The 27,424-nt window shown below is 53.8% G+C and overlaps 1 protein-coding gene across 11 annotated transcripts in view; it reads left to right on the plus strand.

Annotated features, from left to right (window-relative positions):
* The window catches only part of ADAMTS14 (ADAM metallopeptidase with thrombospondin type 1 motif 14), a 127,519-nt gene that overhangs the window by 42,284 nt on the left and 57,811 nt on the right, over positions 1–27,424 (plus strand). For 10 of the 11 annotated variants that reach the window (XM_074374147.1, XM_074374142.1, XM_074374144.1 and 7 more), the window contains exons 5-19: positions 2,427–2,510; positions 3,164–3,320; positions 4,459–4,564; positions 6,177–6,320; positions 6,995–7,127; positions 8,431–8,544; positions 10,864–11,012; positions 12,983–13,158; positions 15,453–15,586; positions 15,946–16,069; positions 17,025–17,105; positions 21,442–21,605; positions 23,097–23,265; positions 23,723–23,855; positions 25,686–25,893. In XM_074374147.1, coding sequence (XP_074230248.1) covers positions 2,427–2,510; positions 3,164–3,320; positions 4,459–4,564; positions 6,177–6,320; positions 6,995–7,127; positions 8,431–8,544; positions 10,864–11,012; positions 12,983–13,158; positions 15,453–15,586; positions 15,946–16,069; positions 17,025–17,105; positions 21,442–21,605; positions 23,097–23,265; positions 23,723–23,855; positions 25,686–25,893 — 2,076 coding nt within the window. The remainder of the gene's footprint in view (positions 1–2,426; positions 2,511–3,163; positions 3,321–4,458; positions 4,565–6,176; positions 6,321–6,994; positions 7,128–8,430; positions 8,545–10,863; positions 11,013–12,982; positions 13,159–15,452; positions 15,587–15,945; positions 16,070–17,024; positions 17,106–21,441; positions 21,606–23,096; positions 23,266–23,722; positions 23,856–25,685; positions 25,894–27,424) is intronic. The other variant, XM_074374146.1, reaches the window with a different exon arrangement.

The following is a 27,424-nucleotide window of genomic DNA, read 5'->3' on the forward strand; positions in this document are numbered from 1 at the left end:
TGTGTCCTGGTGACCACTCTCTTCCACTACCCTGGGGTGACTGGTGGGTTTGCACATGTTTACGAGGTGCACAGATGTGTTGCTCACAACCCCATCCTTGGTCTGCACTCTTACAGGGCACGTCAGGGAGGTATGAGTCACTGGCCACACCCTTGTGTAGAAGGAAGGCCGTGTACTGATGTCAGTGGAGCTGAGATGTTGGGGTTAGTTGGATCATTCTGTTGCAGACTGAGTATCATTTCAGTGGGTCAGCAGAGTCCTTAGGTTGGAATTCTGTTAGGGAGAAAATGTGTGTGTGGCTGATTAGACCCGCATCCCTCCTAGGACCCCACAGTTCTCCTGGGATGAGTCAGGGCAGGCAGGTGGAGAAGGACATGGCCTTTTTATGCATTTGAGCACTTTGCTCCCGTGGTGCCTTTGCTTCTGCAGGAGAGGGGGAGGGGGCTGGAGGGAGGTGCCCCCACCTGTCGGACTTAACATCGTTACATGTGGTGGGGGTTGGGGGGCCTGCTGTCTCAGTTGAATCCAGACATGGATGCCAGGCAGGCCCTTGGGGAAGCCTGACACTGGCGGCTCTGAGGTCTACATGCTTACGAATTGGGGCAGCTGCTAGTTCTGGGAGAGCGAGCCGGGGCTCCATGGTGCCTGCAGCTCCTGCCACTGCAGCTCTGGACCCACAGCCTGGCTCTGTCCTTGCTGGCTCAGGAAGGGTGCATCAGCGCAGCAGCAGACCTCCGGTCCCCCTTCCGGCCGTCCCTTCCCCATGGGGCTATCATATGTTGAGTTGGCCACACTGTTCCTCTCCATCTGGTAGACAGCTGTTCCCTCAGGGATTGTAGGCTGGTTCCTTTGCTCATGAGCTGAAGGGCGTGGAGAAGTGAAGTGGTAAGAACAGGATCATTCCTGAATCTCCATCCCAGCTCCCGGGAAACCGTGCTGATAGGAGTCAAGAGTCAGAGTTCCACTTCCGCCTCCATCTGTGACCACGCCTTTGAGCCCCTCTGCCCGAGGGACTCATTCCTGTTCCCAGATGTTGAGTTGGTATGAGCATCCACATGCCAGCCCTACGACAGCCATTATGACCCCTATTCTACAGGAACAGAAATGGAGGTTCTAAGGAGTTACCTGATGTGCCCCAAGCCACCCAACTCAGAAGGGGCAGTGCTGGGATTTGAACCCAGGACTCTAGCTCCTGGTAGCTGCGTTGCTGTGTGCTGTGCGTTGCTGTGACCTGCTGAACATGTCATTTTTCCTGCTGGACAAGTCACCTCTCCCTGGGGTTATGCCCAACTAGGGGCGTAGTTACGTAAGTGTTGGACCATGACGTGTGGACTTTAGAAGTGATGCTTTTAAATCCACAGAATGAAGTTTTTTAAAATAAGAAAACTACAAACAGTATATTCAGTAGGACTCCAGTTTTGTAAAATAAGACACACATACACACACAGCAGGAAGCTGTGTTAACTGTGGTTGTTATATATCTGGCTGGTATATAGTAGATGACTTAATTTTTTTCTTTTTTTTTTTTGGATACTTTTCAAAGTTTTTAGAGTGGAATGTTTTGTATTCAGGAATAAAAGTTACTGAAAACTAAAAAGCTGGAGTTGTCCAGTGGGACCACTCAGGAGATGGGCATCTTCAGGAGCAGGTGAGCTCCCTGTCCTTGGGGGTGGACAGGCAGAGTCAGGGTCCAGTCTGTCACGGACACTGTTCCAGGTCTCCCGACCAGGGGTTTGGAGAGGGCTGCATTCTTTGATAGACTGTGCCAGGACTGCCCCCCAGGTCCCTGAGCCTGTGGGACAAGGGACGAATCCAGTGCAGCTCTCCTCCCTGAAACTTGACCGTGCCTGAGAATCACTGGGGATCTTGCCCAAAGGCAGACTCTGATTCAGGAGGTGGACCAAAGAGGCTGCATTTTTAACAGGCTTCTCTGCTGCTGTTTCTGCTTGAAGGCGCTAGAGCACTTCCCCCCCCGGATTTGCCCTGGAGGTGTGCTCCGGCACCACAGGGCAGACAGATGATTCCAGTGGCAGCTGGATAGCTATACAGGGCGGTGAGGACAAGTGGCCTGAGCTGTGGCATTTCTGGAGGGACTCTTCATAGACATGGAAAAACAAGTCAGTCCGAGTTGCTGGCTTTGAGACCAGGCCCCCTCACACTTTAGCTTCCCAGAGAGAGCTCAGGATCGGAATTCGGTGAGCCAGGATTTGAACTGCAGCCCTGCAGTTTGTTAACTGCATGTCTTTGGGCCGGTCATCTTGCCTCCCTCTGCCTCAGTTTCTTCATCTGGAAATCAGGCTAGGAATGCCTTCCAGATAAGGCCGTGGAAAGGATGAAATAGGAGAATGTGTCGGATGCCTGGCACGCGGGGGACTTGTAATGAATGCTTGCTTCTCCTGAAACTAGGTGCTCTTCTATTCTTGCAGGTGGATGAGATTTACCATGACGAGTCCCTGGGGGCCCACATAAACATCGCCCTGGTCCGCTTGATCATGGTTGGCTACCGGCAGGTAAACCCCCTTGTCAGCAGGCAGGGTTTGGAGGGAGAAGGGTTGTGGGAGAGGGGGAACAGGATCTAGGAAACATTTTGTCTTCAGAATCAGAACCCGGAGACTGTTAGAGTTGAGGCTTCAATGACAGGGTCATTCGGGGTTGGTAAGCGGGGGTGTATGATTCCCTCTGATCAGATAAACGGACAGTCCTAAACCCCTAGAGCTGAAGGTCCCGCTCCTTGAGTGGATGGGGAAAGTGGGGCTTAGAGGGGAAGCAACAAGACAAGTCCCTCCGGGGCTGGGCCCTGGGGCCCTGGGCTCTGTCGCTTGTTCTTCCCCAAAGGGAAGTAACAACAGAACTTCCCTCCTGGGGCTATTGTGAAGATTAAATGAGACGATGAACATACAGCGGAGATGCTCAGAGTGGCACCTGCCTTGCAGGTTAGTTGAGGGATTAGAGATAATGTGTTCTCTCTCAGCAGACAGGTGCCCTAAAGTGGGGGTGGGGTGGGGGGCTGTGTGCCAGCTGCAGCCAGAGTGGGACAGCGGTGACCTTGGGGTAGGCACTGCCATACCGCCGGCCTCAGTGTCCCTGCATGTGGGAGTGGCACGCCAGGTCCTTGCCGTGGTCTGTGGGCTCTGACCGGCCGCCCTGCTCTCTGGCCCTGCAGTCCCTGAGCCTGATCGAGCGCGGGAACCCCTCCCGCAGCCTGGAGCAGGTGTGTCGCTGGGCGCACTCTCAGCAGCGCCAAGACCCCGGCCATGCAGAGCACCACGACCACGTCGTCTTCCTCACCCGGCAGGACTTTGGGCCCTCAGGTATGCAAGGTACTGTATTTGTCCTGGCCAGGTGTGTGGAGCTGCAGGGCAGAGGCCAGGATTCTCTCTGAGGCCACTCCAGGATGTTTTGAGGGGCCAGATTTTCTGTCAACAAAACTATCTGTGGGACTTTGGAGACACGACCTGGCCGGACAAGTGGGCGAGCTTTGAAATGGTTTCTTGGGGGCCAGGGGAAGTGAAGGGGCCCCCACTCTGGTTCTTGCTGCCTTGGTTGAGCCTGCAGATAGATGGTTGTGAGTCAGGCCCTGGGCCCTGTGCTCACTGTCCCGGAGCCTGGCTGCTTGAAGACCTCGGTGATCTTCAGGATGCTTCTGTCCATGTTGTATCCTTCTGTCTCCATCACAGGCAAAGCTTCTTGTGTTGGCAGAGCGCCTCCAGCCATACTCTGTCACAGACATTTCATGCCTCCCTCTGCCCTTTTAGCAGCCCTGGAATGGAGGAGACAAATACTATTTCCCCCATGCCACAGCTGGGAGAATCTGGGAGATGAGTGGGTGTGGATCACTGGGCTGGAGGGGCGTGGATCTGTGGGTAGGCCAGGGCCTTCTTTCCTGGGATGAAGACAGAAGGTTACAGCACAGTCACCCTACACACCCCTCTGTGCTCCTTGAACTCCGTCACTGCAGACCCACACCTGAGCTGACCCAACCCCTAGTCTCCCTGCTAAGCCATCTACCCCTTAAGTGCACGGATGTGTTTTTGGTGGGGGGGTGGCGCGGGCTTATACCTGATTCCTCTGTTTTGCCCATAGTGTCTAACACGGTGCCACCTGCTACCCCCACATGTTTGGAGCTTGTTTGTTGACTGACCAGTGACTGACTAGCTGGAGGGACACAGCTTGGAAGTTGGAGTGTGAGCAGGCTCGGGGTGCACTACCTTGTTTAGAGGAGGGGCCGGCAGGCGCAGGGCAGCTGCAGGCCAAGAGGGAAGGCCTTAGGCCTTAGGATGTGGGGGAAGCTCGGCCCAGGTGCTGTACCCCGGGTGGGCTGTACCTTCTTCCTCCAGGGACCCTCCGGCAGTGATGGGGTCAGGATGTCCCTGTGGTGGCTGGCTCAGTGCAGACCTCGTCGAGTCCTACCTCACCTGAGCATGACCTCTCTCTGTCTTCTCTCCCTCTCCCTGGCAGGGTATGCACCTGTCACTGGCATGTGCCACCCCCTGAGAAGCTGTGCCCTCAACCATGAGGATGGTTTCTCCTCGGCCTTCGTGGTGGCCCACGAGACTGGCCACGTGTAAGTGGCACTGAGAGGGTGGGCTGTGCCTCGAGCTCCAAGGAGATCTGTGCCTGTGGGAGGCTTTGCCCCAGATCAGGCTCCCATCCCAGTGTCCTAAGAGATGCCAGAGGAGTTGCCCTGATGGGAGAGGGAGCCCCAGGGCTTGGACAGCAATTCTGGGCCTGCCTTGGGACCGGCCTGCAAATCCCAGGTTTGTGGGTGACCAGATTGGCCCTGCCTTTGGCAGGTCAGTGGCATTGTCCCCTCAAAGGCAGTGCTTTGCTCTTAGGCTGGCCTCTATCCCTCTGTCCCAGCCACACCTGAAGCCTGCCCTGGTGCTCAGTGCACTGGAGCGCTGGCCTGAGTCCATCATAAACAGGTACACTTAGACCTAAGCCTCGGGCCAGGCTGGTGGCTGGCTTGTATTTGGTTTAGAGCATATTCATTCATTCATTCAACCAGTATTTCTTGAGTACCTACCCTGTTCCTGGCCCTGTTCTAGAAATGAGGCTACAGTGGAGAACGGAACAGAGAAGCATACAAAAAGCTACATGCTGGGAGAAAACAAAGACACCACCATCCACAGTGTTTGATGATGACACACAGGTGCCATAGTCCCGCCTCCTGGCTTTGTCTGTCCCTGATGGCAGAGCTAAGGGACACACCCCCCAGCTCGGCCCACACGCAGAGCGCAGAGCGAGGGCGTTTATGCAGCTGGAAGGATGTGGGAAGGAGAGGAGTGGGCCAGACCCAGGGCCTGCCTGTGCGGATCTCATCCCAGCCCTGCTCCTCGCTGGGCGGGTGGCGGCTCCTCTCCAGGGCTTCTGTTTTCTCATCAGCAACATGAAGGCTGACACCAGGGAAACCTCTGAGGTCCCTTCCTGCCCTAGAAGCCAATGATCCACATATTCCGGAGCCAGAAGCTTGTCTTGCTGTATGTGGGGTGTTGAGGGGGAGTATCCACTCTTCACTGACAGAGGCCCTCCCTGTGGAGAGACAAGTCAGGCTTAGAGGCCCATGTGTCTGTCTAGCAGTCAAGCAGATGCAGCCACCTGGGAGCATTTAAGAATTTAGAACCTTTGGGTTTTGGTGTTAAATATTAACTGTAAAGAGTGAAATTTTACATTTAAACTATAATCATGGCAGGTGCATGCGACGCGCAAAGCTCTGTGCTGGGTACTACGGAATCTGGGAGAAGCTAAAGAGGCTGGCATACAGGGAGGGGTGCATAAGCGAGGTTGAACTGAACAGAGTGAGACTGGTCCTTGCACACGAAGGCCTTGGGTCTGGAGGGAGGACAGGGCACAGCATGCGAGTTGTTAATGGTGGTGCAGGCAGCTGCCCACGGGCAGGGCGGCCAGGGAGTTTGTCCTGGGGCAAGAGTGGGGCTTGAGCTGGGCTTGGAAGCTGTGAGGATGTGGGTGGGGTTTGAGGAGTGGATTGGGGGCAGGGTGGGCTTAGCTTCCATCCAGGGGGTGGCCCTCCCCACTGCACGGTGGGGAGACCAAGGCCACAAGGCACAGTCTGAAGCCTGGTCAGGGCAGGGTCTCTGGCTCGCCTGCCCGTCTTCCCGGGGTGGGCTCCACGGGTGTGACACAGAGCTCCCCTCTGTCCTCTCCCCCAACCCTAGGCTTGGCATGGAGCACGATGGTCAGGGGAACGGCTGTGCAGACGAGACCAGCCTGGGCAGCGTCATGGCGCCCCTGGTGCAGGCTGCCTTCCACCGCTTCCACTGGTCCCGCTGCAGCAAGCTGGAGCTCAGCCGCTACCTCCCGTAGGTCACCTCTGCCCTCCGGACCAGGACAGGAGCATGCATCCTGCCACTCCGTCACCCCCAAGTCACTTCCCCTCCCATAGCATCCTGCCCTTGACACATGCTTAGAGCCGGGTTTGCTGGTCAGCTCCTGGGGCCCCAGGGACATAGAGGCCCAGAACAAGCATTAGACTCGGGAGCTCAAGGCCGAGAGTGGGTGCAGAGTGAATTGAGGTGGGGGGGCAGGTGCTGGCAGAGATGCTGTCACTAACCTCATGCAGTGGCTGGCCAGGGCCCAGCGTCCATCCTGTATGGCAGGCTGACTTCTTTCTCCCCCAGTGCAATGAGTCCTCAGATTGTCCTTGAGCCAACCCTTAATCTGGGCCATGGTGTGTCCCTTTAACATGGGCAAAATGGGCCCCGTAAGAAAGGTACAAGCTGAGTGCCTAACCCAGTCCTAGGTGCCCTTGCCCTGGGTGCCTCCTGGGTGGAAGCTATGGGGGCTCAGGGCAGCCTGAGCTCCCCAGAGAACACAGGTCCTGGCACAGGGCGGTGGGGGCAGATTCCTGCAGGCCTTCCTTGCTCAGTTAAACCCACCCCACTACCAGGAAAGGGAGAGCCCTCTACCCAACTGGGCAGGGGGAGCTTGGGAGGTCCCACCCCTGCCTGCCTCACCTTCCTGTCTCTGCCGGCAGCTCCTACGACTGCCTCCTTGATGACCCCTTTGCTCCCGCCTGGCCCCAGCCCCCGGAGCTGCCTGGCATTGACTACTCAATGGATGAGCAGTGCCGCTTTGACTTCGGTACTGGATACCACACCTGCTCAGCGGTGAGTTCTCACGGCCTCTGCCAGCCGGTACACCAGGCCAGGTCCTCCTGGAGCCCAGGCTGGTCATTTACATAGCACCTTCGCCCAGGCAGCCTGGCGATGGGCTCGCAGGCTCTGTGTCAGCCACCGTGGGGGTTGGGAGTGTTGCAGGATGCCCAGGGCCCAGGCCCAGCCACCTTCTGCTGCATACCTGCCCCACCCAGTCCTACCTGCGAGGGCAGCATGTGCAGCGGCTGGAGAATGCTTGGGCCCTGGGGACGATGGGAGCAGAGTGGAACAGAGAGGGTGGGCTGCCAGTAGGATCCTGGCTGGCTGCTCACCAGGGGAGCTTATTTGCCAGGTAGGCCCTGTGTCAGTTCGGGTGCTCCCTCCACCCCACGCCTGAGGAGATGGATCCAAGGGCAGAGCCCTGTCCCTACCCTGCAGGACAGGGCAAGGGCGAGGCTAGAGCCCAGTGACCAGCTAGAGCCACCCGGGAGAGAATTGAACAAGGGCCCAGGCAGAGGCTCACAGAAGGGGACATCCTGGGCAGAGGGCTTTCTGAGGGGTCAGGCCCTGGTGCCATGAGAACCTCAAACGGCCCCATCCGAGAAAGCAGCCCCCCTCCTCAGCTCTGTGTGTGGTCACCCTGCCCACTGACCAGGCCACACTGGGATACCTGGTCTCTGCTTTGGAGGTGGAGAAACAGCCTGGGATGTGGGATTTCAGTGCCCAAATGCTGTATTTGGAGGACACTTGTCTGCCTAGCAAGGGGATGATAGAGGAAAGGAAATTGGGGCTTTCCTAGACAATCTGGAACATAAGGTACCAACCTGTGGCATGGCTGGGTGAGATTAGAAGGAAGTAGGACTCCTGGCCTTGTCTGGGTGCTTCGGGGTCTGGGCCAGGCTGGCAGCCCCCTCAAAGCCCCCAGTATGCACAGGACTCAGAGGGCATCAGCAGGCCCAGCCTCCCCAGAGACTCAAGACCCTAGTCCCTGCTCAGTGACAGGGTAGCCTTTGCAAAGGCAGGGAGGGAGGCCTGGCGGGGAGACCAGAGGAGTGTGGGCTGTGGCTGGTGCCTTCCTCCCAGTGCCCTGCTGGAGAGAGGAGGGGCCACTGGAGGCCACTGGCCCTTGGGTAGGGTTGAGCTAGTGGGTGTGTGGGGCTCTGCTGGACAGGCCCGTCCGGCCTCCCTTGCAGGGTTCTGGCCTCAGTGCCCACCACACCCTCCCTCTCTCTGTCACTGCCCTTCACCCCCTGGACAGCTTGTCAGAGCTGGAGAGCTGGTCCAGCCAAGTGACCCCATCCCCCTTGCCGCACAGTTCAGGACCTTTGAGGCCTGCAAGCAGCTGTGGTGCAGCCACCCTGACAACCCGTACTTCTGCAAGACCAAGAAGGGGCCCCCGCTGGATGGGACTGAGTGCGCACCAGGCAAGGTACCCGCAGGGCCCAGGGTGCAGGCCCTAGGGAGCCCCTGCCTCCCCACCAAGTGTGGATATGAGTGTGTGGGGGGTGGGTCAGTGCAAGAGAACAGGAGGGAGCCTCACGTGCAGGCAGATAGGCATGGGGTCTGCACGTCAACTCACATGCTCACACCGTCTTCCCTGCACCACAGTCCTCGGCTTCTACAGTGCACAGTTTGGCCTTGTCTTATAGTCCATCAGCAGGAATGCTTACTCCCATTTTACAGATGAGGAGAGTGAGGCCCAGGCAGGTTAGGGAACTTGCGGAGGTCAGACAGAGGGTGATTAGCAGAGAAGGGATGAAGGGAAGACTGCAGGTGTCCCGCCTCCTCCTCCCTACTCCACCATGCCGTTTCTCCCACACATGTGTTCTCCCCGCTCCCACCCAAACCTGCCCTTTCGTCTACTTCCTGATGTGTGCTTGCACCCTCCTGTGTGTGGGTTTCAGGGGGACGCCGCACCTGAGAGCCCTGAGCTGGAGTCTGAAACCCCCCTCCGCTCTATTGCTGGCCCTGCCCCAATCTCTGTGTGGTGACTTTGGGCCATTCATTGACCCGCTGCTGACCCCTGACTAAGCATTCTTCCCATTCAGGTTGTTCTGAAGTTATGAGCCATGTCAGAGCAAACGAGGGAGCTGGGAAGAAGCAGGGTGTTTAGAGAGGCGGGATATCGCCCAGCAGCAGCTGTGAGTCCAGGCACGGACCTGACCCCACCCCTCCGTCCTCTGCCCTCACCAGGCTCCTGCCACTCACATCTGTCAGGGTCTGCCCCTTCCCAGACGGGTGGAGCTTCCCATGGCCTCGTACAGGCCCAGTGCACTCCAGACCTGGCAGGCTGTTATCCTGGAGCCTGGGGTATACCTGCTCCAGGCATTTTCAAGGTTCTGGACCCTCTTCTGTCACAGTTTCACACAAGAGTTAATCAGTGGCTCTCAGTTTTGTCTGCACAATTAAAACCATCTGGGGAGCTTTCAAAGCCCCATCCCCCAAAACACGGAATGACTCCAGATGGGCCTGAGCTGTCTTTTTGGGGTGATGGAAATGTTCTGAAGTTGGATTGTGGTAATGGTTGCCAAATGCTGTAAATTTATGAACAAATCATTGAATGGTACACTTGAAATGAGTGACTTATGGTATATAAAGCTCAGTTGACTCTTCAACGACACAGGTTTGAACTGCATGGGTTCCGCTGTATGTGGATTTTTGTCAGTAATAAATACCACCATATTACATAATGTGTTGAATTTGCGAATGTAGAACCTCGCTTACAGAGGGTCAATTATAAGTTATACACAGAATTTTTAACTGCAGCGGGTGAGTGCCCCTAACCCCCGAGTTGTTCAGTGGTCAATTGTATACTGCTTCTTGTAAAAATTACCACTTCTTTAAAACATCCCTACCCCTAGAGAGTCTGACTCAGTCTAGGGTGAAGCCGGGGCATCTGGAGTTTTAAAAGGTCCCCGCGGTGACTTCAAGGCTGAGAACCACTCAGTTATCTCTTGAAAAAGACCTAGAGAGCTTTGCTGTATTTCTTCACTGGGGCCCGACAAGGAAAGGGAAGAGAGTCAATGCTGGTTGAGCCGTCCTTTGTGCCTGGCCCTGTGCAAAGGCCTTTTGTAAGTGTTGTTGCCTTCAGTTCTTGGAACTGTCCCACTTAACAGGCAAGGAAACCATGGCTCAGCAAGGTAAAGCTCTTACCAAAGCCACACACAGCTAGTCACGGCCGCGCTGGGATTCAAACCCAGGTCTCTCGGGCCTGAGGCATGTGCTCCCTCCACTGCATGGACGACCTCCCGTGTGGCTGGCTGGCCTCCCAGGAACGTACCTGCTTGAGGTCCCTGGATGGTGATTTCGAAGTACAAAGCCAAGATCAGCCTCTAGATAGTGTGGGAAATTGTGTCTTTGCTTCCTTATCCGCCTGTTGTTTCTCCTGGGGTGGTAAACCAAATCATTGCCCAGTTATCATCATTAATAATACCGCTGCCATTCGTGGAGGGCTGTGTGTGCCTGGTTATCTCACTGAAAGCTCGCGGCAGCCCTGGGGCAGGTGCTGTCATCCACATTGGACAACTGAGGAATAAGCTCGAGAAGGGGGACCTTTTACTGAAGGCCACTCAGCTCACAATAGGGCTGAGATTCTGTGTCACCCCGAGGCTTATGCCCTTAATGTCTCTTTCTCTGAGCTCATCCACAGCACCCACCAGCTGTGCTGGGTGCCTGGTTGGGCACTCTCCATGGCAGGCAAGGCAGCGGTGGCCCCAGGGTGACCTCACACCCCTCTGCTCCCTCCCAGTGGTGCTTCAAAGGTCACTGCATCTGGAAGTCGCCGGAGCAGACTTATGGCCAGGATGGAGGCTGGAGCTCCTGGACCAAGTTCGGCTCCTGTTCACGGTCATGTGGGGGCGGAGTTCGATCCCGTAGCCGGAACTGTGACAATCCCCCGTGAGTGTGCTTGGCTAGGATGGGCAGGGCAGGGCAGGGGTCTGAGGGGCTTAAAGGGGAAGACACTAGGGGGCAGAGCACAGGAAAGAAGGTCCCCTGCACTGGGTTGTGTATTCCAGTGGATGAGGACCCAAAATTGTTGAGGGAGCCAAATCACTTCTGCCTGGATCTGACATTTCTCATCGGGTCTGATATCTGAGATTGAGTCTGAACCAATGATTCTCAGACTCTCGTGTGCAGAAGATTCTGCAGAGAGTCTGGGTGAGCACAAGGCCTGGCCAGTTGAACAAGCCCTCCTCTGACCCTGATCCTTCAGCTGAACTTTGAGAAAACACTGATCTAAATGTTCACTAGCCATGTCTTTGGAGGATAAATTCCCCAAATCTGTTTCCTACCACATGAAACAAAACTTCCTATAATTTTTCTGAACTTACCTCTTTCTAAGTATTCCCCCCGCCGACCCCTCACCAGCATTCTAGGGGAGCATTCTATTTCTCCCTTTTATTCCCTCTATGGGGACCCCCTCCCATGGTTTTGGAACCTCTGAGTGCCAGCTCTCTCTGACCTCCATCTCCCAAGCTGAAGCAGCCTGCTTAGAACAGCTTCATGATAGATGGAGGCTGGCCATGCAGGTCAGCTGGCTCCAGGAACCAGGGATTCTGAACCTCTGTGGGGTGTGGCCCAGCCCCACCCCTCACAGTGTGGAGTGATGTGATGGGCACTGCGGACAGCAGTTCCTAGGATCTCAGAGGCCTTATAGCCGGCATCCTCAGGTGTGGTCTTCACGCTCTGCTGGGTACCTCCAGCAATGAAACTCATTGCCTCTCGGAGCAGCCTGTTCCTGTGTCAGATGACTGTCCTGACCTTTCACAAACATGAGCCAAAATGAACTGCCTTATAACTTCTACCTGTTGGGGGGCATGAAAGCCAGATTAGAGAAAGGCCCAGTGTGCCCACTCTGGAAAAAAACCACCTTTCAGTCATGACAGATAGTTATCCCCTTGATCAAAGCTCCCATTTATTGAACTTCTCTGTAATAATAACTATTTTATGAGGCTTAAATGAAATAATATGTGTACTCTCAGCACCATACCCAGCACAGATTAAGCTCTAATAAAGGTCAGCTGCTGTGATCATTATTCCAGTGTATGGAGCACTTTCTCTGTGCCAGGTAGGGTGCTAAGCAGTTCATAAACCCCTGTAATCCTCGAGCATCTCTGAGCAGAGCGCCAGTAACCTCGTGCACTTGGATTCTTTGTATCTGTAATCTTAACCTAATCCTCTTAATTTAATGGGGAAGAGAATACAGATTGCTTTAAATTACCTTTTCTTATTCTTCACACATTCTTCACACACATAGGAGGTGGGTAAAATAACATGTTATGGTCCCTCCTTCGAAGGGGAATTTAAGGCACGGCCAGACTAAGTGACTTACCCAAGGTTGCTTAGTCAGGACTTGGGGTTAGATTGAGCCAGATCTTCTGATTCCAAATCCAAGTCTCTTTTACGACTCCTTAGTTCATTATGATATTAAGTGGAAGCGGATACAGATAGGAACACTTGAGTCATTTATTGAGTGCCAGCTGTATGTCAGGCCCCGAGTAACAGTTGAAAGAACATACAAAGATGAATAAGACTGATTTCTCTTCCGGCCCAGTTAGAGGGGGCTCATCGTTCCCTCCCGTCTTCCTCCCTCCTCCCCATTTCTTGCCCCCTTTCTTTCACCCATTCTCTCCTCTCCCCCATCACACACACACACATGCACACACACATATACGCACGTATATGCCTGACGGGACCCGAAGGCTCTGAGCTCAGCAGCCTCACAGTGGGGGTCCCTTTTTAGTTTGTAAGTTAATGGATCCCCTTTTTCTGCTACTTGAAAAGGCTGGGCTACCCCTGGTGGCCATGTGGGAAGCCTGGCCCTCCCTAGCCTTCCCGCCAGCAAGGTCTCTCTGTTCTTGCCCCAGCCCAGCCTACGGAGGCCGCCTGTGCTCAGGGCCCATGTTCCAGTACCAGGTCTGCAACAGCGAGGAGTGTCCGGGGCCCTATGAGGACTTCCGGGCCCAGCAGTGTGCCAAGCGCAACTCCTACTACACCCACCAGAACGCCAAGCACAGCTGGGTCCCCTATGAGCCTGACGACGGTGAGCGGACCCTGCTCCCTGTCCCACCCAACGTGTCCTTGGGCACCTGCTAGGTCCTTGTCTTCCCAGACAGGGCCTCCCATGCCTGGCCCACCAGTGAAGGTGGAGGGACAGTGGTGGCACCAAAAGGGACGTTGCAGTCAGCAGGTCTGCCAGAGGCCTTTATGCAGGCCCTTGCGCTGTGTACCTCGGGGGGCCAGCATCCTCATCAAAACTGTCCTTGATTTGTATGCTTCTGCTGACCATTTACAGGTAGATGCAAGGGAAATATCTTGAGCAAGGGTTACTTGGCCAGAGGTACCATTGAGGCTGGCAGCAGTGCTGGCTATGGGGGTTGGTGCCTCTCAGACGTGTCCTTACCTGTGCGGGAAGGCCGTGTACAGGTGCAGGCAACCCTTGCTTTGCATAACCAGCATCCTGAGAAGCTCAGTCCTGTTACATACATGTTTTTAGGTGTTAGTGATTGTGCTACTGTTCTAGCAGTTAATGAAAATGATTTGAGAGGCAGGCCAGTGGGAGCCTGTGGGATCCTCACACTGACACCCTCCAGGCTGCCCAGGGACAGACACAGGCCTGGGGACTCACACAGAGGGTCTGAATCTTGGGGCCAAGCCAGTGCCTATCTGTTTGGGAGCATTTCTAGAGATGGCTCTCACAGTGGCAGAGAGCAGCCACTGAAAGGCTAGGATTCACACCGTTTTAGAGCCTTCAGGCTGGAAGGGCCTTTAATGGTCCTCAGAGTCTACCTCCCCCCGCCGACCTCTCCGTGGTCCTCCCACCAACTGATGCTCATCCCTACCACGCAGCCCTCAGATGGCGCTGATTAGAATGGCCTTTCCTCTCCTGAGCCCAGAGCCACTTCTTCGTAGCAGAAATTCTAAAGTACCAATTGCAGGACCCTCTGTTTTTCGGCTCACACTTAGAATGACAGACTTCAAGTTGGAAGTGACCTCAGAGGCCTGTGTGTTGCCTGCCAGTGCACAGACCCCTCCGGAACATGCTTGTAGGGAGTGTTTCCCCCCGCCTGGATGCCTGCCACTCTGGGAGCTCACCACTGCCTTGCCAGTGTCGGCTGGCTTTTAGGGCTGCCCAGAAACCCACCTGCCTGGGGTGTGCTGGTCAGGGTTCTGCCTGTCTTTGGGAAGGTGGCAGCCCCACCCTTTGGCCCCTGGCCCACTTCCCGCCAGGAGTCTGGCTCCTCCTGTGCCTAAAATCCAAAGTGGTATTGGATGTTGGGCTCCGGGCTTGAGTCCTGAGTGCTGGGGAAGACGTCTCCAGGTACCCTGGGAGCCTAGGGACCAGGGGCAGGGAGCCAGATGGTTCCTTAAAATTTTTGCTTTGAAAGCCTTGCATATCCATCCAGATCCACACAAGCTGCAGCAGCACGGGATTGAGAGGGGCTGTGAGGCCGATGGGGCAGCTGGCCTTTGGGTTTTTCCAGGACTTTTAGGCAAATTCCAGGAAGTTAGCTAAGCCCCAACGTCTCTTTTTCTAAGAAACACAGCAAGTGTTTATATGTTCCCCGGAACCTACTTTTTTAGGACATTAATAGCCCAAAAGAGAAGAGACATTTAATTGTTAGAACTAGAACTAAAAGCTGCTCCATTTTACAAACCCAAACCCAGGCTGCGTTCTGCCTTACTTTCATGCAGCCTTCTAAAGTTCACAGACATGTTGAGATTCACCATCTTACATGAATAGTGATATGTTTGTAGCGGTCAGAGCCGGACTCAAGCCAGACTGCCTGGGTTAGAATCCTAGCTCTGCTGCTTACTTACTGTGTGGCTGTGTGGCCTTGAGCAAATTCCTAACCTCTCTAGTCCTTGGTTTCTTCCTCTGGAATGTTAGAGCCTACTTCCTTGGGCATATTGAGAGGTTTAAATGAGTTAATTCACATAAAGCATTTAAAGTTGTACATCAAGAGTGTATAAAGGTTTTGGAAGTGTCTGGCATATAGAAAGCATTCACTAAGTGTTGGATGATGATGATGATGATGATGATGATGATGATTATTATGTCAATTGATTTTACTTAATATGATGTGGCATTTTACTGATTGGGGATAATAAATAAGGATCTGGGGCTTAGAGAGGTCAGGGAATTTGTCCAAGGTCACATGACTCATAAATGACATAGTAGGGATTTTAAGACCAGTTCCACACCCAATATGCCCCTTCCCAGTGCCCGGAGCTGGCCCATGGAGCTTCCTGCTTGAGCCATGTGCTAATGTCATCCTAGGCTAGTCCACTTTCTCTGAGCCCAGCTGGGGCTCAGCGTGGTCCCTTCCCCCATAGATGCTCAGAAGTGTGAGCTGATCTGCCAGTCAGAGGATACAGGAGACATTGTCTTCATGAACCAGGTGGTCCACGACGGGACACGCTGCAGCTACCGGGACCCGTACAGTGTCTGTGCCCGTGGAGAGTGTGTGGTAGGTGCCCTGCTCCGGGCCACCCATCCTCTGCCTACCCTGGGAGAGTGGAGGGCTACACTGCCTGCCCCTCCTCCTGCTCCCTAAGAAGACAGGTATCTCCTTACCTTCCCTACCCACAACCCACCTTGGTCCTCAACACAACCCTGGGATGCCAGAAAGGGGTTACTGCTCAGCCTCATTTGAGGGGAGAGGAGTGGCCAAGTATAAGACCTTGCCCATGTCACAAGGACAGGGATGCCTCTCAGTCCATGGTCCTCTCATGTCTGGGGACTGGGGAGGGAGCCAGGGGCTGCCGGTGTTGGGGTGGTGGTGGGGAAATGGGAGCCTCCTCCCACTGACCCCATCTCTGGCCTCAGCCCGTTGGCTGTGACAAGGAGGTGGGGTCCATGAAGGCGGATGACAAGTGTGGGGTCTGTGGCGGCGACAACTCCCACTGCAGGACTGTGAAGGGGACCCTGGGCAAGGCCTCCAAGCAGGCAGGTGAGCAGGCTGGGGCTGGGGTTCTGGCCTCGTCAGGGTCCCTGGAGCCCGCAGCATCCCTCAGGTGGACCCTTCCTCCTTGAGATGGGGCACAGTTCAGAGTGGGGAGGGGGGCCCTTGAGCCTGTCCCAGACCTTCCCAGGCTGCCCCTGGCTGCGGTCACCTCATCTTCCAGGCGTGCTGCGCCTGTGCTTGGGCTCAGGAGTGCGAAAGCATTTCCTGCCAGACACTGTGTTGTCACAGCAGCTCAGCCATCTCTTTGGCCTGGGGCTGTTGGTGGGAATGAGGCGTTAGGCAGGTCTAAAGATGTGGCCCAGAATGGACTGGTGATTGTCCTTTTTGCTCTCCTCTCTCACCATTTTTTTTTTAAACTGTGGTACTTCCTGCTTCTAATTCCTGAGTTCTTTCATACCTTTGAGTTCCTTGACTTCCCTCCCCACCTCCAGTCTGGCCATGCTTCCTGCTGAAAAGGGCCATCTATTAGTCTTTTACACTTTAGTCTGAACTAGATCCATTTCCCTTGGGGAGAATTACAGCTTTGCCTTGCCTCTCCTTCTTAGTGGAAGGTTTATGACCCTGAGAAAGGTTTGTTTCCAGGCCTTGGATTGGGAGGACCATGGGGGCCACCCATGCTGGAGCTTCATGGCCTGTTAGTTAGTGACTTAAAGAATAAGGAGAAAGAGGGGAGGGAAAAATCAGGGAGAATAGGGTCAAGAAAATGGGAAATAATGGCAACTAACACGCACACAGAGCCCCTTAGTGTTTATAGAACATTTTAAGCTATATAAACTTTGATCCTCTCAGCACCTTGTGGAGAAGGGCCCCTTCCTATTTTCCAGATGAGGAAACTGATGTTCCTGGGTACCTGTGAGGGGAGAGGGTAATGGGGGATGCTGGGCTGTGGGTCTACCAGCTCAGGATGCTCATGGTTTTCCTGGATCCTCTTCTGTGGCAGGAGCTCTCAAGCTGGTACAGATCCCAGCAGGTGCCAGACACATCCAGATCGAGGAGCTGGAGAAGGTCCCCCACCGCATTGGTGAGTGCTGGGGTACTAGGAGAGGGGCAGCCAGACCCTGGGATTTGCCCTCAGGTGTCAGGGAGCTGGGAGAGCAGAGGAGAGGATTCTAAAGCAGGGGGCATTTCCTAAATCTGAATAACAGCAGAGAACCCTTATGTATGTATGTATGTATGTATGTATGTTGAAATGGCAGCCTGCTCCATGGTTCAATTCAGAAGGTATACAAGGGGAGCCAGTGAAGATTCCCCACTCCATCCCCCAGGAGCAGTTTCCTTCCTCAGGGGCAACCACTGTTAATTTCTTGTGTACATAATTTCTTGTGCTCATCTGCCTGCACTCATGAAAATGCAGTCAGCTCGTGGGTCTTCAGGAACCTGGTTGGTGCTGGCTGTCAACTGGGGTCATGAGGGTGACAGGGTCATATCCCCGTCTGGCTAGCCCAGGATTATGCATGTGGTGTCTGTCACGTGGCCCTCAGGAGTGGCAAGAGCGGGCAAGCTTCGGGGTGTGAGAGCCCTTTTGAAGTCTCTGCTTGTGTCCTGCCTTCTCATGTCCCGTGGGCCCAAGCAAGTCTCATGGCCAAGCCCAGACACAAGAGGTAGGAACAGACTATCTCTTGATGGGAAATGTGATAAGTCACTGTGCAGAGAGGTGAGCATACAGGAATAGGAGGAACTTGTAGCCATTTTTGCAGTCTACCACACGGCCCCTTCAATTATTCTTGTTATAATGATGCATAAGCCTAGTCTCTAAGCTAGATGTCTGTTCTCTACATGTATAGCAGTTAGACAGCTATGAAGTCAAGACAGTAAAAATCAGAGCCCCCAAATCAATCAGTAAAATTCACATTAAAAACATTATTGTAATGAGGGAGATTTTTGTGTGTTTGTTTGCTTTGTTCTGTCTTTGCTAAAACTAAATTGGCTGTCAAAAAATGAACATGGAGGGGAGGGTATAGCTCAGTAGTAGAGTGCATGCCTAGCATGTACAAGGTCCTGGGTTCAATCCCCAGTACCTCCATTAAAACAAACAAACAAATCTAATTATCTTCCCTGCCTCTGGAAAAAACAAAACAAAACAATAGAAAGCAAGTAAAAAGTAAGTAAAAGATTGGGAAGGAAGATATATAGGTGTCTCTAGTCACAGATAACGACTGTCTATGTAGAAAATCTGAAAGAAGCGACCAAAAAACTTCTATCATGATAAGCAATTATAGAATGATTGCAAGATAAAAGTTTCATATGTGAAAGTCAGTTGCTTTCCCATATATCAGTAATTAACAATTAGAATCGGAAATTTAAAAAAAAATGAACATGTCCAAAATAGGCAAATCCATAGAGACAGAAACTAGATTAATGGTTGTCAGGATAACAGGAGAGGGAGATAGTGAGTGACTGCAAATGGGTTTCAGATTTCTTTCAAGGGTGATAAAGAAGTTCTGGAATTATTTAGTGGTGATGATCGCACAATCACTGAATTGCATACTTTAAAAGGCTGGATTGTATGGTATGTGAATTGTATTTCAATTTAAAACACATAAGCATGGTTTGGAGCCGGGTCCTGGCCAGCAGGTGGGCAGAAGGCTGCCGCCTGCACATTGGGCAGTGGCTGGTTCTCCCACGCTCGTCTGTGTTCAGCCTCCTTACAGAGAGTGTGGGGGCCATGATGCCAGTGGGCCTTGGCACGTCCCAGAGGCCCCTCTTACCTGCTATGCTCACCACGTCACACTGCTTGTCACCAACTTGTCATAAACACGAACACAAAACATACCATCTCCAGGCAGGCTCGTATATTACAAAGCTGTTGCTATTCATATTTTTAGATTAGCATCAAAATAACAGAAAACTTTTTTTTAAGTCTCCTGGGGAACTTGCACTCCCTGAATACATCTGTATTAGCCCAGTTGTACTTGACTCCTAACCTGCTCCAGAGGGCCCCTGGGCCTTGTCTAAACAGGCAGAAGGCACAAGGAAACAGGCCTCCAGTGGATTGTGGGCTCTCTAAGCATCTTCACTCACCCCCAGAGTGAGCCAGTCTGGCCTGGGTCTCCCATCTCCCAGCCCCGTGCCCCTGCCTGCCACCCCTCTCTGCACAGGGAGTGGGAGGCGGGAGGCCTTTGGCTTGGCCACCTCCCTGTCCACTTGCCTATCTGGCTCTGGGGAATTGTGCCAGCACAGGGGCCGAGGGAGAGACAGGAGCAGGGGGAGAGGGGTCATTTATCCCAAGAAGAGAGTGATACTTACAGACACTCTTCCTGCTGCACCCCTGTGGGTGATTCCATAGTGTCAGCAGCCCCTTCCATCCTGCCCCTCTCCAGAAGTCTAGCTCCTTAGGAGTGTTAGGCTGCAAACAGGCTTCTGTAGAGGTCAGGGCAGAAGCTCTTAGCACCCCGGACAGGCTTGATGTGGGCTGAGTTTATTGGCTGAGTCCTTGAGGGTTAGAGCTCTCCAGGAACTTGGGCAGAGAAAAAGCAAAACAGACCTGTCGTTGGCCCAGGTTGTGTGATTATATGCATGTGAGATGCACAGTGGCCTTGTAAATATGCAGAGTCTGTTTATGTGAGTGAGTATGTGTGCTCGTGTGCCTGTGTGTGTGCACGCCCACACCCAACAGGGTATAGGCTCTCAGGAGAAACCCAGGACAAGTGGCAGCCTTGGCAGTGAAGGCCAAGGCCCTGTCCAAACACATTAGGCTCTTCTAGAATTTGGGGACATCGATTCTGAAAGGAAGTGAGGGGAGGAGAGGCCGTGCTGTTAATATCCACTATGTGTGGGGCCTTGAGCTGGCACTTTTCATTCATTCTCTCACTGAAGCCCCATGACAGCCCACGAAGGCTCTTGTTATCCCACTTTGCAGCTAAGGAAGCTGAGGCTCCCAGGAGTTCAGATAATTGCTCCAGGTACAGAGCAGGTCAGTGATAGGGCCAGGACTCAGAGCTGGTAGGGCCTGGATGGTGGAGAGTCAATGCTGAGTCCAGCCCCCCCCCACCCCTGCAGTGCAGGGTGTACAGCCGGGGGTGGGGGGCAGCAGTGGCCATGAGCTGTGGGAGCAGAGAAGGGCCATGGGGAGATTTGAGGAGGTGCTCAGCTCTGGCCTGGGGGGTCTGCTGCTTCTGGGGGCTGAGAGAGATCAAGCTGAGGGAGATGAGGGGGCATCTCCCCTCCCACTCAGCAGGGAGGCTGTTCCTCCAGAGAGCTGGGCCGTCAGCCTCTGTGTCCAGGACAGATCCTTGCCTCTCTTGGAGCCTCTGATTCCCATCTGGATTATGAAAGCACCAACCTTAGGATGTGGGTGAGGACTCCATGGAGGCAGTTAGCAGGGCATGGTTTGTGCTCTGGATCCTTAGCTCTTATATGACAATTACACCAAGTGGGGAGCTTTTGCCCTTCCCACCTGGCTGGGGGCTCAGGTCCCAGGCTGCAACCCTTCCCCAACCCCTGATGCTTCCAGGGCGAATAAGGCTGTGATTCAGGGGCCTTTACTGGGGCGTCTGTAGCTACACATCTCCCACCCACCGCCACACGGCACCTTTCAGTAACAAGTTGCGAGTTACTCACTGAGTGGGACTTTAAGGGGTAGAAATTTACAAATATTTTTTATATTTGCACTCTGTGCCAGGCCCTGTGTTGGGCCAAGGACACTGAGATAGAGAAGGTACACTGACAGGCTGTGGGAGAGACAGGATGTCTATAATCATAGTAATACTGAAAGTCAGGCACTGTTTTGGTGACACTAAGAGTGCCTACCATTTATTAAGTGCCAGCAGCTGCTGTGCACTCTGCCTAGTTCCTTGTATATGTGAACTCCTTCAGTTGTGCCAGGAGCCCCATAGCAGGGTAGATGGGCATGGGATACCACAGTCATCCTCGTGGGCAGCAGCCCTATGAGCTCAGCATAATTATTATTCCCATTTTACAGATGGTGAAACTCAGGCAGCACAGGGAAGCTAGTTACTTTCTCAGATCAGTCTGACTCCAGAACCTGTATTCTTAGCCTCTATGCTCTGCTATAGAAGTAGTAAGGAGGGCAAATTCCTGAGGACTGGACAATCAAAGAAGACTTCCTGGAGGAGGAGAGAATTGTGCTGAGCCTTAATTATGGGTGGAGATTAGGCAGGCAGAAAGAAAGGGAGACCGTGTGGGAGGAACGGTGTGCCCCAGGGTCCAGAAGCAGGGACGCTGTGTGGGAGCAGGGGTATGACCCGTCTGACTGGGGAAAGGCTCAGGTGGGAAGGAGTGACAGGTAGACACGGAGCCCCGAGGGGCCCACTGGGATGGCCTTGAAGCCCCTGAGGTGTGGCTTATGCTCCTGTGGAGGGGATTAGAAATCTGTGTGACCCTTTCCCCATGGCCAGCGGTGAAGAACCAGGTCACAGGCAGCTTCATCCTCAACCCCAAGGGCAAGGAAGCCACGAGCCGGACCTTCACTGCAATGGGCCTTGAGTGGGAGTACACGGTGGAGGATGCCAAGGAGAGCCTCAGGACCAGCGGGCCCCTGCCCGAAGCTATCGCCGTTCTGGTGAGCCCACACCCTGTGCAGTGGCCCCTGCCCACCCCACTTGCTACCCCTGTCCAGTCCCCTCACTGACTGTTTGTTGCCAAGCCAGCACAGGCCTGGTGGAAATCCCCCTGTTCCAATGTCTTCCGGAGCCTGGGCCAGGCCATGGTGCCCTCTGTGCTTAAACGCTGGCAGGACGACAAGTGAGGAGGGAAAAAGAAACTGTTGTCTCACTGTCAGATCAGAGACACCACACACAGGGAGTCTGTTCTCCTTAATACAGGGTCAGAAATAGGGCCCAAGAGGAGCTGGAGGGACCTGGGTTGGTTGCCCCTGTCCTTCTGCCATCATCCAGTGTCCACTTGCATTATGGCATTGCCAGCAAGTGAGTCCAGGACTGGCTTCCTGTGGCCTGTGGCCCAGGGGTTCTGTCTGGGACTGCCAGCCTCCTGAGAGTGGAATGGTGCCCCTGTCCTGGCTGGGGCCAACCTCTGTCCACACCGCCTCTTCCTAGACCATCAGCCAGACTTAAGGAGCAGGGATTGTTAACCCAGGAGACCAGACCAGGAAAGGCTCTGTCCACAGTGCCCTCGGCCTTGGCTGGTGGCAGGGAGACCTTGGACAGGCTTTGTTCCTGGTGCTACCCTCATTAGTCAGGGAGGTCCTAGAGGGCAGGGTCTGAAGCCTCTTAGTGCCGGCATATTAATCCAATCCAACACATGCTTTCTGTTCACCCTGTACTTATTACTCACCCATACACCCATGGCTAGTTGATTTTCAGCAAGAGTGCCAAGACCATTCAATGGGGAAAGAAGAATGCCTTTAACTAAGGATGCTGAGACAACTGTAATCCACGTGCAAAAGAATGAAGTTGAACCCCTGCCTCACACTACGTACAAAAATCAGCTCAAAAAGAGATCAAAGCCCTAAGTACAGGAGCTAAAACCATAGAACTCTTGGAGAAAATAGAGGAACAAATCTCATGGCTTTGGAGTCTTAGATATGATGCCAGAAGCATGAGCAGCAAATGAAAAAATAGATAAATTGGTCTTCACAGAAATTGAAGCCTTTTGCACATCAGAAGACATTTTCAAGAAAGTGAGAAAATAACCTGAACAGAATGGGAGAAAACATTTGCAGTCGTATATCTGATAAGAGCCTCTACTGTAGACCATCTTCTAGAGTCAGGCGGCGTGGGAGCCCTGGTGAACAGACCAGCAGACATGCTTCCCGTCCTTGCTGGAACTTAGGTCTGTTTGAGGGAGTCTCACCGATGGTCACACAGGCTGTTCTTGGGCCTGGCACACAGTAGGTGCTTCGCCTGGGTTTGCTATGTGGCTCGTGGTCTGATGGCCTCCCCAGGCCACTGTTAGTGCTGTCCCCCTCCTGGCTTTCACTGGTTCTGCTTCTGACCATGTGTCCTTCCCTTTGACCTCTCCTCCCCTGTCCCCCCATGCTGGCCTTGCTTCTCTGCTCTCCAGTCCTGTGCCACCTCCTCCATCTCCCCTTCAGGTGCTCCCCCTGGCTGAGGGTGGCCCCCGCAGCAGCCTGGCCTACAAGTATGTCATCCATGAGGACCTGCTGCCCCTTATCGGGAGCAACAACGTGCTCCTGGAGGAGACGGACACCTACGAGTGGGCGCTCAAGAGCTGGGCCCCCTGCACCAAGGCCTGCGGAGGAGGTACTTGCTGGCCTGACGGTGCAACCGCCTTGTGGGGGCTGCCCAGGGCCTCTCGGGAGACGAGCAGGGCTGGTTGGGGGGCTGACGTTGTCCCTACTTGGCACGTCCCCAGCTCGTGCCTTAGTTTCTCCTTCAAACTCTCTGGACAGGGCTTGGGGATGGGCTAAGGGTTCTTGAGCAATATCAGGGCAGGGCATCTGCCCTGTGGGGCTCACCAGCTGTGCGGAGTGGTAGCGGTCCAGAGCCACGTCCCCACCTGCACGATACCAGGGACACCCAAAATGGGCTGGTCAAGGAAGGCTTCTTCAGAAAGTGGCTTGGGCGTGAAGAGGTGCAGAGGCACAGAAGGAGGCAGGATTGGCTCCCGGCTCTCCCAAGCCCACCTCGGGGCAGGGCAGGGGCAGGGCAGTGGGGGCCTGGCGGGACTGAGCCCCACAGCAGGCTGCTCTCCCTTCAGGGATCCAGTTCACCAAGTATGGCTGCCGGCGCCGACGAGACCACCACATGGTCCAGCGGCACCTGTGCGATCACAGGAAGAGGCCCAAGCCCATCCGCCGGCGCTGCAACCAGCACCCGTGTGCCCAGCCTGTGTGAGTGCTTCTAGGGGAAGGATGGGGACCCCGATGTCACACCCTCTGCCAGCCCTGGCCCTGGAGGGAGGGGCCGCTGAGCCTGCTTCCCTCAGCACTGGAGTGCCAAGGAGGCACCCAGCCTGGGACTCCCTGAGCAGAGAGCAGCCCACCCGCCACGCTCTGCCCATGGCCAGTGCTGCCCTCCTTGCCCCTCTGTCCCCTCTGGGGTTTCTGGATTAACTTCTGCTCCCAGAAGGAGGAAGACGCTTCCTTTGTTCTGCTCCTCCCGGCATTCTTTATAGGTGGGGAAGCTGAGGCTCGATTCGGGGACACAGGTTTCCCTCAGTGATCCAGGGGAGTCCATGGTGGGGAAGTGGATTTCAGTGCTTCCAGGCTCCAGGTCCTGGGCCAGGACACTGCCCACCAGCTCCTCTCTGCCCAGGCATCTGGGACCCAGGGACGCGGCCTGGCCTGCCAGCCCCCAGCTGTGGTCTAGCCCCTGGTTGGGGGCCCAAGGATACAGGCTCTTTTGAGCACAAGGTCATGTTCTTGTGGGTTTTTGGAGGGAGTTTTGGAGAGAAGGAAGAACTGTGACTTGCGGAGGATTAAGGTCTGGACTCTGAGCCCGTTGCAGAGCTGGCCCTGCACCTCCTCAGCCCCAGCAGGCTTCTGTAGGGTCCCCTAGGCAGGGCCGAGGGTAACTGGCCAGTAGGAAACCTCAGAGAGCTGAGCCCATGCTCTGGCCTTCCCGGGAGTCCTCCCATGGTTGGGGGGTTCTGACTTGGCCTCGCTGACCCACAGCAGCTCTGCTCCCTCAGGGTGGAGGGACCTCAGGGCCAGTGCTGGAGCCTGCTGTGGCCTCCCCGTGTCCGGCCCAGGCCACGATCCAGGCCTCTCAGCCTTCCATGCTTCTCTTTTATGTCTTTCTTTGCACTGCTATTCAGGCTACTTTCCCCACAAACATCTGTGATCACAGAGCATATGGGGCTAACTCTGCTGTTGACCCCAGCAAGTCACCCCACCCTGCCTTGTCTCTTCATCTGTAAAATGCCAAATGAAGTTCAGGGGCTTTTTGTTTGCTTTTTTAAAGGAACTGGTTGGCTGAAAGCCCTGCTTTACTACATGACACCTCAGGAAACAGAGAGGAGTGGGAGTTGGCTGCCCCTCCCTCCACCCGTCAGAGCATTTTGCTTTTTCGCCTAAATTTTCTAGTGGGCGTCTGCTTAAGATGCTGCTGGAAGTTGCTCTGTGGCTAAAGGACACTTGGAGGCCACCAGCTTAGCTGATCAGTGCTGAAACTCTGCAGGCATTGACAGTGATAGTAATAGTGCCTGCATTTATGGCATGCCTACTGCATGCCATGCACTCTGCTATGTGCTTTACGTGTACAAGTTCTTTTATTGTCCCCTGAGCCCCATGGTAGTGGCATTAACTCTACAAGTTGCGACTTTCATCTGTTTTGTGATCTGCTGAATCTCAGCACCTGGGACAGTGCTTGCACATGGTAGATAAATAAATAGGAGGTGTGGAAAGAATCCTGATGTAAAGATGTGGTAACCAAGGCTTAGAGGTGTTGATAGCTTGCCCAAGGACACGCAGGATACCAGGATTTAAATGTGCATTGTACCCATCTTTCAGATGAGGAAACAAAAGAGAATAAATGACCTCCCTAAGGCCACACAGCCTGGCAGGTGCAGAGCCAGGTGGTTGGTTGGCTCGGTTCCCAAGCATTCTGAGGCCTGGACCCACTCTTTTGCTCCTTCGGTGGTGCCGGGGGTAGGAGTGGCCCTGGGAGGATGTATCCCATAGTCCTGCCTTCCCTCTACCTTTTGCCCTGTCTGTCTCCAGGTGGGTGACGGAGGAGTGGGGCACCTGCAGCCGGAGCTGTGGGAAGCTGGGGGTGCAGACCCGGGGGGTGCAGTGCCTGTTGCCCCTGTCCAATGGTACCCACAAGGCCATGCCAGCAAAGGCCTGCCCCGGGGACCGGCCCGAGGCCCGTCGGCCCTGCCTCCGCGTGCCCTGTCCGGCACAGTGGCGGACGGGAGCCTGGTCCCAGGTGAGTTGTCATCAGAGGGTGGCAGGGGCTAGGCCAACAGGCACCTTCTCTGGAAAGTCAAGGAAGAGGTGGGTCTGGGCGGGGGTGCTGCGGAGAGATCCGGTGCTTCTTGCAGGTGGAGTGTTTCTCACTGAATTTCTCTCCTCACATCTGATTTAATTTTTCTCAAAACTAAGTCAACCAGACAGAACCCATCACCAACCAGACAGACCCATTCTTGTCCTCGGGGAGCTATAGTCCAGTGAGGGAGATGTACGAGACAAAAACTACCAACAAAAGCATTTACAGGTTGCAGTTGGAGCTGAGTGGAAGTAAATGGGGTAACATATCAGGGAGGGCCTCTCTGAGGAGGTGACATTTGAGGTGAGACTTGAGGTGTGAGCCATAGAAAAACCCTGAAGCCGGAACCATCTTGCCTTGTTCCAAAAACCAAAAGGACAGTGGGGCTGGAGTTCAATGGGAGGCGCAGGGGCTACTGTACGCCATTGGCAAGGTGGGCAGGGGTCAAACCCTGCAGGGCTTTATGAGGAGTTAGTTACTCTGGGGACAGGGGGAAACTTGAAGGGTTTTAACGTGTGTGTCACCAGCTCTTACTTCAGGTTTAAAGATCACTCTGGCAGCTCTGTGGAAAGTTCATTGTGGGGAGGTCAGGGGAAAAAGAGGGAAACAGTAAGAAGGCTGAGGAGTAGTCCAGGGGCCACAGGGAACCTAGTTCACGTCTTGGGTTTTCTCTTAAAAATTCATTTGATATGAACCTTGAAGGCATTGTGTAGAATGAAATAAGCCAGACACAAAATGACAGAAATTGTGTGATTCCACTTAGGTGAGTTACCTACCAGTCAAATTCATAGAGACAGAAAGTAGAATGGTGGTTTCCTGGTGGTGGGGAGAGGGGAATGGGGAGTTAATGTTTAATGGGCACAGAGTTTCAGTTTGGGAAGAAAAAAAATTCCAGAGATGGTAGTGATGGTGCACAATAATGTGAATACATTTAATGCCACTGAACTGTACACTTAAAAATGTACAGGTTTCAGTGGTAAATTTTATGATTTGTATATTTTACCACAATTTTTTAAACTTCATTTGATCATGGAGATAAGCACAATGATGCTTATTGTAATAGCAGAATATCAGGAAATATCCATTCATAGGCAATTGGACTGAAAAAGAAACCCATGGTCTGTTCATGTAATAAAATACAGCAAGAAAAATGAGTAAGCTTGAACTGTACTTATCAATATAGATAAACATCAGAAAAATAGATGAGAAAAAACACTGCAGTATAAAGAATAAAGCACTTCCAGTGGGGATACCATTTGCTTAAAGTTTAAAAAGGCACAGCACAATATTTGAAAATATGCCAGAACACTGAGTTTTTAAAGTTGCTGGCATAGGAACAGGCGTTTGTGACCAACTTCCTTATACTTTTCTGTAGGCTTAAAATATTGCATAATACGAAGTATTTTAATTAACTAAAAATCCCCACACAACCCATGCAGATTTTATATTCTTCCCCTTAATAGATAGCTTC

Source organism: Camelus bactrianus, chromosome 11 (assembly GCF_048773025.1).
Source record: "Camelus bactrianus isolate YW-2024 breed Bactrian camel chromosome 11, ASM4877302v1, whole genome shotgun sequence".
NCBI classification, from domain to species: domain Eukaryota; kingdom Metazoa; phylum Chordata; class Mammalia; order Artiodactyla; family Camelidae; genus Camelus; species Camelus bactrianus.